The 14,115-nt window shown below is 44.5% G+C and overlaps 1 protein-coding gene across 1 annotated transcript; it reads left to right on the top strand.

Moving 5' to 3' along the window:
* The first annotated feature begins 618 nt into the window (after nucleotides 1-618).
* bms1 (BMS1 ribosome biogenesis factor) lies at nucleotides 619-14,115 on the top strand. The gene is made up of 23 exons (XM_005748738.1): nucleotides 619-714; nucleotides 1,748-1,963; nucleotides 2,051-2,241; nucleotides 2,569-2,648; nucleotides 3,670-3,858; nucleotides 3,957-4,099; nucleotides 6,119-6,240; nucleotides 6,332-6,525; nucleotides 6,636-6,778; nucleotides 6,984-7,474; nucleotides 7,578-7,679; nucleotides 7,965-8,116; nucleotides 8,204-8,285; nucleotides 8,455-8,534; nucleotides 9,336-9,524; nucleotides 9,599-9,787; nucleotides 10,221-10,401; nucleotides 10,938-10,996; nucleotides 11,128-11,250; nucleotides 11,503-11,650; nucleotides 11,903-12,078; nucleotides 12,681-12,842; nucleotides 13,138-14,115. The coding sequence occupies exons 2-23, from the start codon at nucleotides 1,791-1,793 to the stop codon at nucleotides 13,363-13,365; spliced, it is 3,597 nt and encodes a 1,198-aa protein (XP_005748795.1). The 5' UTR covers nucleotides 619-714; nucleotides 1,748-1,790; the 3' UTR covers nucleotides 13,366-14,115.

Raw genomic sequence — 14,115 nt, forward strand, 5'->3', positions numbered from 1 at the left:
GGCAAGGTAGTTACAGATGTGTAGCCTTATCAGGTAATAGATGAAAATATTCTTACCTGTGCTAATTCAGGCCAAATATACGGTATGTTATGACATTTGGACCACATCCAGCACAAACTCCACTTGGCTTATGACTACACCATTTGCCAGTGTCTTACCTGACCTGTAATTGTCTAACGTGGCCCCAGTTAAGCCCAAATGTTCTAAATGTTGTGTTGATGCAGGCTGACGTGACTGTTGACATGACTGCGGCATTAAAACTGTTAAATGGGATGTGAATTAATTAGTAATTTGGAATTTACTTGTGTTAGTGTGATTATATTGAAGTTGTGTTAATGAACACATTCCAGTCGTGAGGAAGACAGTTGCTAAACTTGGCTAAATATAAACCCCAGAGGTGGTACTCACTGCAGAGCTGCTCGTGTCCTGGAGGAGCTCACCTCTTAATCCTGATATTACGCTTACCAAAATAATTTTGGCTTTAAATCTCCATCAGTATACTTAGTACGGAGAGAACCGCCAGCAGGAGGCGCCAATGTACGGAGACCTGTAGCCGCTCACCGTGCGGAACCTTTCCCGTCTGTTTTTGTTTGCACCCGTTTGGCTAGAACGTGACTCTTTCATATACTTCCGGGCCGGAGGTCACAGTTCACACGTGAAAACGAAGAAAAGCGGGTGTTAACGTGGAGTGGATTACAACTGGTTTAATTTAAGGTAGTAGCACTTTGTATTTCTCCCGCACATTTCATATAAACACGCAGGTTGAGCAGAGACGCCGGCCGCAGTGTTTGGTCCTCCAGGCTGACAGACATGTTTCCAACAAAGGCAAATTCCGCTCACAGAGCGAACCTGTCGGCCTGTAAAGTACCTGAGTCATATCGGTTTTGTCAAAGAAGTATCCCACTGGATGGAGGCAGGGGTTGTCTTTGTAGTGTCGCTTTTTGAGGGGACATTTTCCGTATCTTAGACAAACTGGGTCCTTCTGATGTTGTGGCTTCTGTTAATATTAGAGCCAAAATGTGTATTAGTGTCCTCTCGCGTTTTCCAACATGGATTTTAAAACAGCACGAGGATGTATGAATGCCTTTGTGTATCTAGAGAAAGTGTTTGCTTCTGAGAGGAACTGTGGAGGAAGATGAAGAGCTGAGGAAGCCAGCTCTAGGTGACTGGGAGTGTGTGTGTGTGTGTGTGTGTGGATACTTGGAGTACAGTCAACTACTCCTGTGTGTATTAAGTCTGTTTATTTGTGAAAATATACTTAAGTAAAAAGTGTAAATAATGAGGTGAAATTTAATTCAGTTGACTGAAGTTCTGTGCTTCAGTAGAGGTAAACATACATGTTTATTTGAATGTTATATCACTTTATACCTGCTTCTCCACTAAAATTCATCCCAGAAACAAATATTTCCTGTAAAAGTTAATACATGATGCATAATGAAGGTGATGAATATCAAGTCTTTTGACTCCACGAAATTTGGCTGAAAGGTTTAGTTATGTGGGGGAAAATCCTAAGATGTGATCATTTTGAATGCTCGAATAAAAGCAAAGGGTCAACTAATATATCATAGATTCCTTGTATTGTATTATGCCGTATTATGCCGTGTCATAACTGTCCTAAGTATCATGAAAAAGCAAAAGAGTTGTACATACATGTCATATAACTGAAAAATCAAATCAAATGTTTTCATATTAATTCTTTTTTTCGTCACGTTGATGACGCCTGTCCATACCTGTTCTCTGTCCACAGACTCCAGTCAAACTGCATGTGAACAGTGTGTGTAGTAGACAGGATGGATGGGAAAGTTAAGAAGCAGAAGCAGCATCAGCAGAAGCACAGTGGCCCAAAGGCAGAGAAGAAGAAGCTAAAGAAACAAAATGGCTCAACAGAGGAGGATGAACGCAAACGCAACCCCAAAGCATTTGCAGTTCAATCTGCGGTCCGCATGGCCAAAACCTTCCACAGGTCCGTGTTGTGCATTACATAATAAGATGAGTCAAGTTCATGTCTTCAGACTGTGTTGGTGTTTATTTTTGTTTGTTCCTCAAAAAGGGCCCAGGACATAAAAACCAAAAAACACCACGTGCCTGTTGTAGACCGGACTCCCCTGGAACCGCCTCCAATTGTGATTGTCGTTGTTGGCCCCCCTAAGGTCGGGAAAAGCACCCTGATCCGCTGCCTGATCAAAAACTTCACCCGGCAGAAGCTCACAGACATATGTGGACCTGTAACTATCGTTTCTGGTGAGCGCCCAACTCCTGAAACACAAACTTAAACCTGACACAACACAGTCAGACAAGTACTGAACACACCTCCACTGCTAGAGTCCAGTGATGGTGTGCTGTGCACCACTGCATCCGTAGAAAGTGTAATCGCGGCTTTAGCACAACCGTCATTAAAACTTCAGCAAAGGGCCTTAAAAGAGGTTTTGGCCTTGGTGAAACAATAAATACGCAGCCACAAAAACATTTAAATACACAGTAACAAATCTTTTTGTATGTGTCCATAATGTTACTTTATTTATTTGTATGTGTGCGTTTATGTTAATTGGTTATTTTATGCTGCTCCAGGCAAGAAGCGTCGGCTGACTTTCATGGAGTGTAACAATGACATAAACTCAATGATCGACCTTGCAAAGGTGGCTGACCTGGTAAGTGTTTCAAAAGAGTAAACTGATACGTTAAATCTGCCTTTATTGGGCGAGAAAAACACGAATGTCATAACTCGCCAACAAATGGGGGGTCGGCCGTGGCTGCAGAGGTCGATCAGCTCATTTATTAATCAGAAAGCTGGTGTTTCGCTCCTGTGATGCTCCAATCGGCAAAGATAGTGTTTCCAATGAATCCAGTGTTAGTTTCAATAGTGACTAATATGAAAAACCATGTAGCTCAATAAATAACTACAGTATCACTGAACAAAAGGTAACCTCTGCAAAATGAAGAGCTCAATAAATGAAATTCTAAATATGATTCAATAAACAGCTTAAATCTAAAACAGATAAAGGTGCTGTGATGTGAGATGTCCTCGTGTTAGCAGTGCTGACATAGATGGTAAAGAGAGTGCTGAGCTACAGCTGTGGTCACACGTTTACAGATACTCGTTCATGTTGTGGTCATTCTGGGCTTTTAAATATTTCTTTGAACTGTTCTGTGGAAATAACTGCAATAATAATACAGCATACGTTTCATTTTAGATTGTTTCTGATCTACACGGGCTCATATACAGCTATCAGTGCTATTGCACCAAGTGGATGGAAAAATGAAGGCAAACGACGTCCCGATTCTTTAACTTCACAGCAAATCAAAAACTAGACGCGCATCATTTGAAATGGGAAGCATGCTAATGCTGAGCTTCTGCCCCCTCAGAGCTCCAGCTGCTACCCTAAGGAGGATTGGGGGCTCTGGTTAAAAGCCAGGTCCACAACCCTTTGTGTAAACTTGCACACCCAGTTTATAAAATAACAGTTCAAAGAAGTTATTGACTCATTCACTGCCATTGACGTCTATAGCCGTCAATTGCAGTGAATGAGTCAATGGGTTTAACTCATTCACTGCCAATGGCTGGCAGTGAATGAGTTAAAAGCCCAAAATGAGCAGGACATTCATGACTTCTGACTGGAAGTTGTAAAATGAATAAAACGATAGAAATGCTTTGCTTCCTTTTGTCTCCAGGTTTTGATGCTGATTGATGCCAGCTTTGGCTTTGAGATGGAGACGTTTGAGTTTCTCAATATCTGTCAAGTACACGGTTTCCCTCGTATCATGGGCGTGCTGACTCATCTGGATGCATTCAAGAACAACAAGACTCTGAGAAAGACAAAGAAAAACCTCAAACATCGCTTCTGGACTGAGGTGTACCAGGTAAACCCACGTCTGTACTCCTGGAAAAAAGTTGCACATTGATGTAAAACCTCATGTGTCTGTGACAGCATTGTGACCTGTTGTGCCTCAACCACCAGGGGGCCAAACTGTTTTATCTGTCTGGCATGGTGTATGGTGAGTATCAGAACCAGGAGGTGAAGAACCTCGGCCGCTTCATCTCCGTCATGAAGTTTCGTCCTCTGGTGTGGCAGACATCCCATCCCTACATCCTGGCTGACCGGTGAGTGCTTACGACTGTTCAGTTGTCTGTAGCTTCCTTAATGCTCAGCCTAAAGTCCTGTTTGTACCAGTAACTCAAACTTGGTAAATACACATGATTGCATTAAGATGGAGCCGTACATTTTCATTCACAAGGTGCTGAAGAATCATTCAGTCTAACGTTAACGACAAGCTTTCTGCAGAGGTGATCTGGTGAGACACCTTCCACATATTATCAGAGAACAGGGGTTAGAAGAGTAAAGGTTTCTCAGTGTTTTACTCTACAGATGTGCACACTCCCAGTTCGCCACATAAGCTAATCTGAAATACTGACTGTTAATGTAGGAGGACAGTGTTTCACTGATGCAAGAGCAAGCAACAGCATCATCTTCATCTTAGAATTCAAATGGTGGCTGAGAAACTGCCTCTAATACCAGGGATGACTCCCACAGAGGGACACGCTTAGCCGTGAGCCTCCTTTGACCAAGTAACAGACTAGAAGGTGTCGACTCACACGGCGTGCTGAAATGGCTCAGAGAGCACTGAGATGCATTTAAAAAGGTGCACGCAGAGCCCGGTCAGTGGGGCTTCCTGCTCCCTCACAAGAAGTAAATCAGTCACTGAGCATCCTCTCAGGCAGACAGTTGAGCTTGTAGTCCAAACCTGGCCCTGTGCACCAGGCAGCTGTGGTAGAGCAGTTTGTATGCTAATCGTCACCGGATTAACCAATGCCTGTACTCCACCAGTCAAGTGTGTGTGGTACTGTTACAACAAAGCAGCAAAGAGTGTCATGGTGGCATTTGTATGCGACACGAACAAACAAACACAACGAAGGATGGCGTTGAGGCGATGATATACCAGCTGCTCAACGTGTAGCTTGTTGTTGGACCAGTGTTTTTTAACCCGGTCTGGTCAGCCGTGCAGTCAGAGTGATGATCTGAGTGCTGCTAAACACAGTTTGCTTTTCCCTGACGTGCTCTGTGGGCTCCTTTGGTTCATGTGCTGCTTCTGTTTATTGAATATTTTTTATCAGGGTTGTTTCAGGTGTTAAATTATATGTAATATAGTAAAGTATGACTATGTGTAAGCTGAGGCAGGAGGGGGTGTAGTAGGAAATGCACGATGTATCACACACTGCTGCACCTGTAAGGAAAAAACAAAAGGAATGGAGAAGGCTGAACCTTTCACTGATGGTTTTTACAAGAGCGATTTATTGATTTATTGTGAGTAAGTTTGCTAACAGCGCCATCTCCCAGCTGTGATTCATTTACTCAAACTCATAAAGGAAGGAGAGGCAGCAGCCTCTGTTCAGAAAAATACACTAACCGTGTTTACAGGCCGTTCCAGTGTTTATCTGTCTGACACTCGACCAAACAACAGATACAAAGATAAACAAAAAGCAAGCTAAAAAATCCAAATGTTTCCTCCAGCGAGCATAAAAGAATCTCCCGCGTAACGTTAAGTCTTTTATGAGCTTTGGCGTGTCTCAAATAAATAAATAATCCAAGAAGTAGCTTTAAACAAACAAGAAAGGAAGGTAAAATATTCCCTCCAAGTGAAACGTCTGAGTTCTAAACGCACAAATCAGTCCGTGCATGATTACGGTGCTCTGCCCATCAAAGCGTCTACGCCTGCACGAATATGTCGTCATTTGTTGAACTGACATTTGTTGGTTGGAAAATTTCTACATATCGCCCAACCTTAGCCTACGAGAACCAGAGACAACAGGCAGCTGACGCCGCCACAGGCCGGCCACCCCGGCACGAGCCCCAGGCAGCCACCCCAAACCTCCTTGACCATGACCGACAGGAGCCAAGGCTCAGCAATACACACAGACCTAACCCTAACCCCCCCAAAGACCCTCACAGCTTTGAAAACAGGCCGAGTGTGTCCTGGTTCAGAAGGTTATTAAGAAGGTTACCCTGTTGGTTTATCAAAGATGATCACATTTAGTGTGTTTACATGTTTAAAGAGATGTTTCTTTAAGCGACTGTTTGGGGTTTTGTGAACTCAGTCTTTGCTCTTGTCTTACTCTCCTCAGTATTGAGGACTTGACCGACCCCGAGAGGCTCAGAACAGACCCCAAGTGTGATCGGACTGTGTCCTTGTATGGCTACCTCAGAGGGACACATTTGAAAAACAAAGGCCAGGTCCATATACCAGGTACACAGACGGAGCGCTTTGCAGCAGACTGACAGTATGAAACAAAGCCATGAAAGCACTGGAGTGATGTGCTGTGTTGTCCCGTCTGTAGGTGTAGGAGACTTTCAGATGTCAGACGTCAACTTCCTGCCAGACCCGTGTCCGCTGCCTGGTACTCAGAAGAAGAGGGCCTTGAATGAGAAGGAGCGTCTGCTCTACGCACCCATGGCCGGGGTCGGAGGGGTCGTGTATGACAAAGATGCCGTTTACATCGACCTCCCAGCCAACCACGTCAAACAGCTGCAGGTATTCCCGAGATGGCAGTGTGTAGCTTGCATCTAAACGGTGTGAAGTGCATTTGCAAAATGTTGGCCCAGGATTCAAGGGTTGAAGTAATGCTTCGAACCCTGTTGCAGGAGGAAGTGCGGCCTACCACAGAGCTGGTCCAGTCCCTCATAGAAACACATGTCACTCTAGACGCCAAGATGGCTGCCAGTAAGGTCTCGCTCTTCAGTGGCTCTGCTGGCCTGGACCCCACAGACATCAGCGAGCAGAGTGGGTAAGACATCACAAAGTTCTCCATGACAGCTGTAAGTGTGGTGATGCAGTGTGAGCCGGAGCTATCAGCTAGCTGGCTAACAAGCCATGTTCATAAACCGTACAGGTACAACACAGACACACACGTCTGCTGAGGCGCACAAAGTAACAGGCGATCGATTGTTTGAAAAAGATTGTGTAACAGATATTTGTCCTGTTTGTGTTAGAGTGCAGGAGGGACTTCGAGAGATACATGTCTGGGATGCACACACACAAACACAGAGGAGGAAGGTGGTCTTCACTGGGTTGGAGGAGGATGACGTTAGTGGGTCCAGCAGTGATGAGGATGATGATGGCAGTGACCAGGAGAACCAGGAAGAGGAAGATGATTTGTCCACATTTCTCAAAGAGGTGAGAGATAAATGTGAAAAAGCCACCAAAGGCAGCACTCCCCCGGTAAAGAAACGGAAGCTGGAGGAGATGCAAGGAGAGGAGGAGGTGATCGCAGAGGCACCAGCGTTTGCAGACAGCGAGGACGAGCTGGAGAGGGGCGAGGCGGACAGCGAAGGAGAAGGCGAGGCCGAGAGAGCCGGAGACTCTGGGCACTGTTCTAAAGAGTCAGAGGAAGACAGTGATGATGAGGAGGATGGAGATGAAGACGATGAGTCGATGGAAGAGGAGATTGGTGCCGATGACAGTGATGAAGAGGAGGAGCAGGGTAAGTACCGCACGACTCATTCGGGTTTATTTACATTTAGTTTATGTTCAGTTTTATGCTAAAAAACAAACTGTTGTCCTTCCTGGTTGTGATCTGTCTGTAGGGACGTTCAAGTGGAAGGAGGGCCTGCAGCAGAAAGCATCAGCAGCATTTCTGCGGCATCAGGAAGCTGCCCCCAACCTGAGGAAGCTGGTTTATGGTTCAGGTATCCTGTTTGTTTCATCAATAACCAATAATGTTTGTTTGTTTTATACCTGTCATACACAAACTCACACTTCACTGGATGCATCAGGATTAAATTATCTTTCATGAAAATTAATTTCTGATCATTGATCATTAACGCCAGCGTTAGTTACTGTTGCCATCGGCCCTGTGAAGCATGGTACTGTTGACAGTAGGTCGTCAGTCCTCCATAACTACTCAGCGATATGTTTGCATCACATACGCGAGGATGTGATCTTGACAAGCGCTGCTGATCCTTGTTTTGCAGTGGTGGAGGCGGAAGATTCTGAGGAGGAGGAGGAGGAGCTTGGCGGACTGTTTCGAGTTAATCGCCCGCAGAAAAGCAAAAAAGTTCAGGCCGACGCTTTAGACTGCTCCCATTTCAACCCCGACATTTCCCACAATTGGGAATTAGAAGAGGTCCGGTATTTTCCAACAGAACTCCGACTCAAGAGCAGCTGATGTTGTCAAGAATATTAGAATAAGTCGGTCTGTTTTCTTTTTCAGATGTTGAACTCAATCAGGGATTGTTTTGTGACGGGTCAATGGGAGGAAGGCCAGGATGCTGCAACGCTGCTCAAAGAAGACGGTAAGAGTTCAGGGGGAGGAGCGTTTTGTTCGCTGTATTCAGAGCTGGTCGAAAACACCTGAGTTCAGTTATGTGCAGTAGTAATGTGACAGTGACTGATTACAAAGACTTTCAGCTAACAGTAGATTTGTCACCATGCATCATAAGTACTCTGTTCTCTTATATGTAGAGGAGCTCTACGGTGACTTTGAAGATTTGGAAACGGGAAAAGTTCACAAAGGCACGACTGGGGAGCAGGATCAGGCCGAGGTACGTGACTCAGAATACAGCGTGGTATCAATGTGGTGGATGGGAATGAAAAATAATCAGCAACAGTTGCTTAATCTGGGCAGACACTGCGATTTCTTTCAGTCACGTTATTCAGCTTCTGCTCAAACTGCACGATTGGCTCGCAGGGGTTAGAAGTTAGTAGGTCACGATGCAGGTCTCACTATACGGCTCTGATCGACCTGAGTGCTCACACTGAGCCTCTGTAACATGAAGGTTATAACAGAAAATCTGTCGCTCCCTCTCTGTCTTTCACACACACACACACACACCATCAACTTTGCTAAATTGCTAATGAAAACACTGATCAGGCAGCTGTGAGTGAGCAGCATGTAGATCCAACTGTTTTCACGGTTGTTGTGGTCGTTGTTGATAATTCTGTGAGGCCACATCGAAAAGGCTCGGATCAGCTTTCCAAAGTTCTACAAGTTGTGCCTCCGTCGCTTGTGTCCAGATCACACGCTGCACCGCCGTGCTGCTCCGTCTTTTTCACCGACGTTTGCGCGTGAGCGGCGACAGCCTCACGACCAAGCGATTGATGATCGGGAGCTGGTCGAGGTGTTAATCGCTTCTCGTTACCCCACGTATACTACACGATGAAGGCCAAACTCAGACCGATCACCAAAGCGGTCGCACGGCTGAAAAATCGGCTCAAAATGAGCCAGAAATCGCAGAGTGTGAGCCCAGCATTACTGAGTACGCCCGGGGGGGGCACATATCTACAAACCCATCCCAAAAATGTAACAAAGGTTACTTGTCACGCACACTTTTTTTTACCATTAGAAAAGTGAAAGTGATGAAGATGAAACTGACGATGAAGACCAACAGGTGAAGATGGATGATGAGGAGGTGCAGAAGAACAAGCGCCTTGAAAAGAAACGCAGACTGAAGGAGCGCTTCGACACGCAGTACGACGATGGTGACGCCACGTACTTCGACGATCTGAAGGAGGAGATGCAGAAGCAGGCGGAGGTAGGCTGTCCATCAGTCTGACGTTCACATTTAAGACTCTGCTTATGTCTCATATTCTTCCACTGTTTGTTCAGCTGAACAGAGCTGAGTTTGAAGACATGGACGATGAGTCGAGAGTGCAGTATGAAGGCTTCCGGCCAGGAATGTACGTCCGATTAGAAATTTCCTCCTTACCCTGTGAGTTTGTAACGAACTTTGACCCACATTACCCCGTCATCATCGGAGGCCTGGGAACCAGTGAAGGCAATGTAGGATACCTGCAGGTATGTGCTGCACTTGCACTTTTCAAAGGTTCTTAATGAAATAAGATTAGAATGATTATTCTTAAAAATATCTGTATATGAATCCATAAATTGTATACATCTTAAAATGTTTTCTTTTGCTTTTTATTAGAGCACAAAACACCTGAAAACATGTAAACAAAGCAGACCCTAAAAAGAAAACAAAAAGAAATGTTCCCGTCCTTTCCAGCCAGCAATCTGTGCAAAGGGAAGAGACCTGATCAAATAAGAGGAACAACAAAGAAGAGAACAAAAGTTCTGCTGTAAAATAAAAATGTAGGGAGTAAAAACATAGTACAGATACCTGAAAGTTCTACTTAAGTGCACTAATGAAGTATTCGTACTTTGTTACGTCCCACATCTGTAAATACCCTTATATATGGTTAAATAAGATGTTGTACTCTGTGTATGTCAGATGCGCCTGAAGAAGCACCGCTGGTATGAGCGGATCCTGAAGACACGGGACCCCCTGATCCTGTCCTTGGGTTGGCGCCGCTTCCAGACCATCCCTCTCTATCATATTGAGGATCACAATGGACGCCACCGCCTGCTTAAATACACACCGCAACACATGCACTGTGGAGCCTCGATCTGGGGTGAGCTGCATTCAGAGCATGACTGCGGTTTACACGCAGGTTTCACTCTGCGTGTCTCAACTACACTTTGAATGGCTTCACACGATACGTTTATTCAGGCTTCTAATGAGAGTAAGACTTCAGGAAGTGGAAGCACATACCTAACACCAGATCCAAAAATGTTTGGATGCTGCGTACAGTTTAAATTCAAACTAAATCCAGAGATTTGCTCATTTTAATCACAATAAAAGAAAACGTGTTTTCCTTGTCTCTACAGTGCTAATCATGGCCTGATATTTGTCTTCAAGTGGTTCATTTTCTCAGGTTGAACATGTGATATGTTGAGAATAAAATGTGGGTTTATGACTTTTACATGTCATTGCAGCTGCGCGCCTCCTGTGGTAGCTTACACTGAACGTTTAGTATTTAAGTCTGTTGCAGTATAGCTCTGTGTACACAGGTGCGTCTCAGTGCGTGTCAAAGTTTACGTCTCTGCGATGTTTACATTGACCAAATAAATTCTAACCTTTATTCTGTCTCCCTTTGTTTCTCTGCAGGTCCCATCACTCCACAGGGCACCGGCTTTCTGGCTGTTCAGTCAGTATCAGGAGTTAAAGTGAGTGTTTACCTGGAGACAGAGGCTTGTTAGTGTACTTTTGTAAGGTGGCATCAAGTCTGGTCATGTAATTCTTTTAATGTAAAGTACTCTCATTGAATCTCAAAGTCCTGTTTTGTGTTTCTGTGAAGGCTAATTTCCGCATTGCAGCCACAGGAGTCGTCCTGGACCTGGATAAATCAGTCACTATTGTGAAGAAGCTCAAACTAATTGGTTACCCTTATAAGATCTTCCAAAACACCTGCTTCATCAAGGTACGCTACATCTTTATGTCAGCATGTAAATAGACTAATTACCTAAAACACTTAGAGAAACATCATTTACTGGGTCACCAAAGAGTCGATAAGCAAAGTCATACGTTTCCGAGCAGTGAGTGGAAGACGCTGGTCACTGTTTACTCGTGTGTAGCTGTAGGAGGAAGCATGTTCATGTTTGTGCTGTTCGTTTAAAAGGCAGGAGATGAAGGTGATTGTGTAATGCTGACGGTTTGCTCCCTCTCTCCACAGGGCATGTTTAACACGGTGCTGGAGGTGGCTAAGTTTGAAGGTGCTTCTATACGAACGGTGTCGGGGGTCAGAGGTCAGATAAAGAAGGCGCTGTCGACTCCTCCGGGAGCTTTCAGAGCCACGTTTGAGGACCGCCTGCTTATGAGTGGTGACTGTTTTTGCTGACCTTACTGTTAGTTTATAAATACTATGTGTCCCTGCAGCTCTTACATTGTATTAAGGCTTTAAACCAGTTAAACCCTCCTATAGGAAGGACAAAGAGTTGTTGCCAGCTCCTAGGAAATAAAAATAATGCAGATTATAATCTCGTAAATTGATCAAATCCAAATGATTAATTAACCTATGTTTCAGTGATGTGTGTCTACCACTCCGTGTCTTAGTGTCGGTGTTTGTTCTGCAGATATTGTGTTCCTGCGCTCCTGGTATCCAGTCAGCATTCCTCAGCTTTACAACCCCGTCACCTCACTGCTGCTGCCTGTTGGCCAGAAGGACAGCTGGTCGGGCATGAGGACCGTGGGGCAGCTCAAACATGACCTGGGAGTCCGTAACAAGCCCAGCATTGACTCGCTGTACAAGGTAGACTCAGCCTGATGACCACTCTAAAGTGCACAAGTGAAGAACAGATAGAAACAGAGATCTGCTCCCTGAAACACTGAAACTGCAACCCTGTTTCCCAGGAAGTGCTGGGATCACCGTATCACGCTTAAATGAAGAGGGAAGCATTTAGAGGCTTTATTTAACTGATAATCGTACAAAAAACAAACAAAGCATCAATGTTGAAGGTTCCACTCTTTTCCACCTGAGGACCGTGGCCTCAGACTATTGCAGTGTGCCTTTGAATATGAAATCAAACTAATAGAACTGCAATAAGACGTAAAAAGCTCAAACTGTCCTTTTAATGAAGAGAGCACAACATTTGTGATCAGATCAGTTTGTTGTTGAATTGTTTTGCATCACAGAAAAGGTCAACGTGGCACTTGTTCAGAAATATATATGAACTGTAGAGGCATCTGCAGTATGCAAACCTTTAACTGTTCGGTGATGTGTGAACCAGCACCAAATCCTGGCTGTGTAGTGTTTGTCATTGTCATCATCTCTTCTGTCTTTGTGTGTACCCTCACTTGTCATCGTACACCTTCACTAACCGATACCCTGAAATACATTCCTTTACCTTCTAGCCAATAACCCGAGCCCCAAGGCACTTCAACCCACTCCACATCCCCAAGGAGCTGCAGAAGGCCCTCCCCTTTAAAAGCAAACCCAAACTACTGCAACCCAAAGGAAAGGTGCCCAGAGACCTGAAGAGAGCCAGTGTGATACGCGAGCCCCATGAGAGGAAGGTGAGCACAACCTGACTTTACGGAATGAGTGCTGCAGCTCGTTAAGAATTTGTGGTCCCAACACAGTAAGTGATAGTCTTAGTGTAGGTGGAGAGGAAACAGCCTAGCTGAATGTCCAGGTTTTCATATATACTGAGAACATGAAGCTGCCAAACCAGAGAGCGCTGTGGTGCCAGATGAATCACTGATCTGACAGCGTTGCAATGATTGACAGAAACTATGCAGCACAACAGCCAGTTTGTTCAGGATGACCTGTGCTAACTGATCTTTGCTTTGACTTTTCGTGTTGTGGCAGGTGGCGGAGCTGCTACGAGCTCTGAGCACAGTGCATCACTACAAGAAGAAGGTGGCCCAGAGAGCACATCATGCCAAACATAAAGAGTTCCTCCAGCAAAAGGAGAAAGACGAAGAAGCCAAGATGAAGAGAATGAAAGACGCACGAAAAAAACTGTACCGCATCATGGGCCAGAAGGATCAGAAGAAGCAGAGGTCGAGTCTAAAGGGGACGCCACAAGATGACTGACTGTTTAGAGCCACGAGGACCTTATCCCATCCCTGCAGACTCGAACTGATCTTTGCTTAAATTAAAATTGTATTTTTCTACTGTACTCATTGAAAAGCCAAATGTACAGGGTAGATCATAAAACAAAGATAATAACAAAAGCTGCAGCTCCTGGTGGAGCGCTCAGTCATTCTCTCTGTAGGACACACAGCAACTTAAAGGATAATTTCAACAATAAGCTCTTTGTTTTCCTTATTGCTTCTCTTCAAAGTTTGGTAGATCAGATGTGCATCACTTCAGAAATTATACAAGAACAATATCTTAAACAAAAGTCTTTTTCTGGGGTTGTTACAGTGAAATAAATAAAAGCTCACAGCTGAACTTACATTTGAAATGTTGAAGTTGAGTAAAAACCAACGCTCCATAGTGCCACACTATCGTTACAGACCAAGTGGATGTTTAAAGACTTCGGGCGCACATGTGTTTCGTCTTCTTGAGTCATTAATCATAAATTAATTTGTAGAGGCACAAAAATGTCAATTGTCTGCTTGATTATCAGTCTAGCTCTACTCATGGTTGTTGAGTCATCTTTTTATTTTGTTTGTGCTACTTTTGAAGCAACATGTGGCTTGTTTATCATTTGCAAGAGGAAATGTGTTTGTATTTGCATCCATCTAACAGTGCAGGAGAGGCAGCAGGTAGCTGTGTATGCTGTCCAAAGATTCTTTACAATTTTACACTGAGAAACATTCTTAAAATATTTGACCCGTA

The sequence above is a fragment of the Pundamilia nyererei genome, unplaced genomic scaffold, assembly GCF_000239375.1.
Source record: "Pundamilia nyererei isolate P.nyererei 1_Seehausen unplaced genomic scaffold, PunNye1.0 scaffold00228, whole genome shotgun sequence".
Lineage (NCBI taxonomy): Eukaryota > Metazoa > Chordata > Actinopteri > Cichliformes > Cichlidae > Pundamilia > Pundamilia nyererei.

Coding starts and splice junctions, on each gene's coding strand:
- bms1 (XM_005748738.1), top strand. CDS start 1,791: ATGGATGGGAAAGTTAAGAAGCAGAAGCAGCATCAGCAGAAGCACAGT. Junction 8,535..9,335: donor GGGAGCAGGATCAGGCCGAG/GTACGTGACTCA, acceptor TTTTACCATTAG/AAAAGTGAAAGTGATGAAGA. Junction 10,997..11,127: donor AGTCAGTATCAGGAGTTAAA/GTGAGTGTTTAC, acceptor GTTTCTGTGAAG/GCTAATTTCCGCATTGCAGC.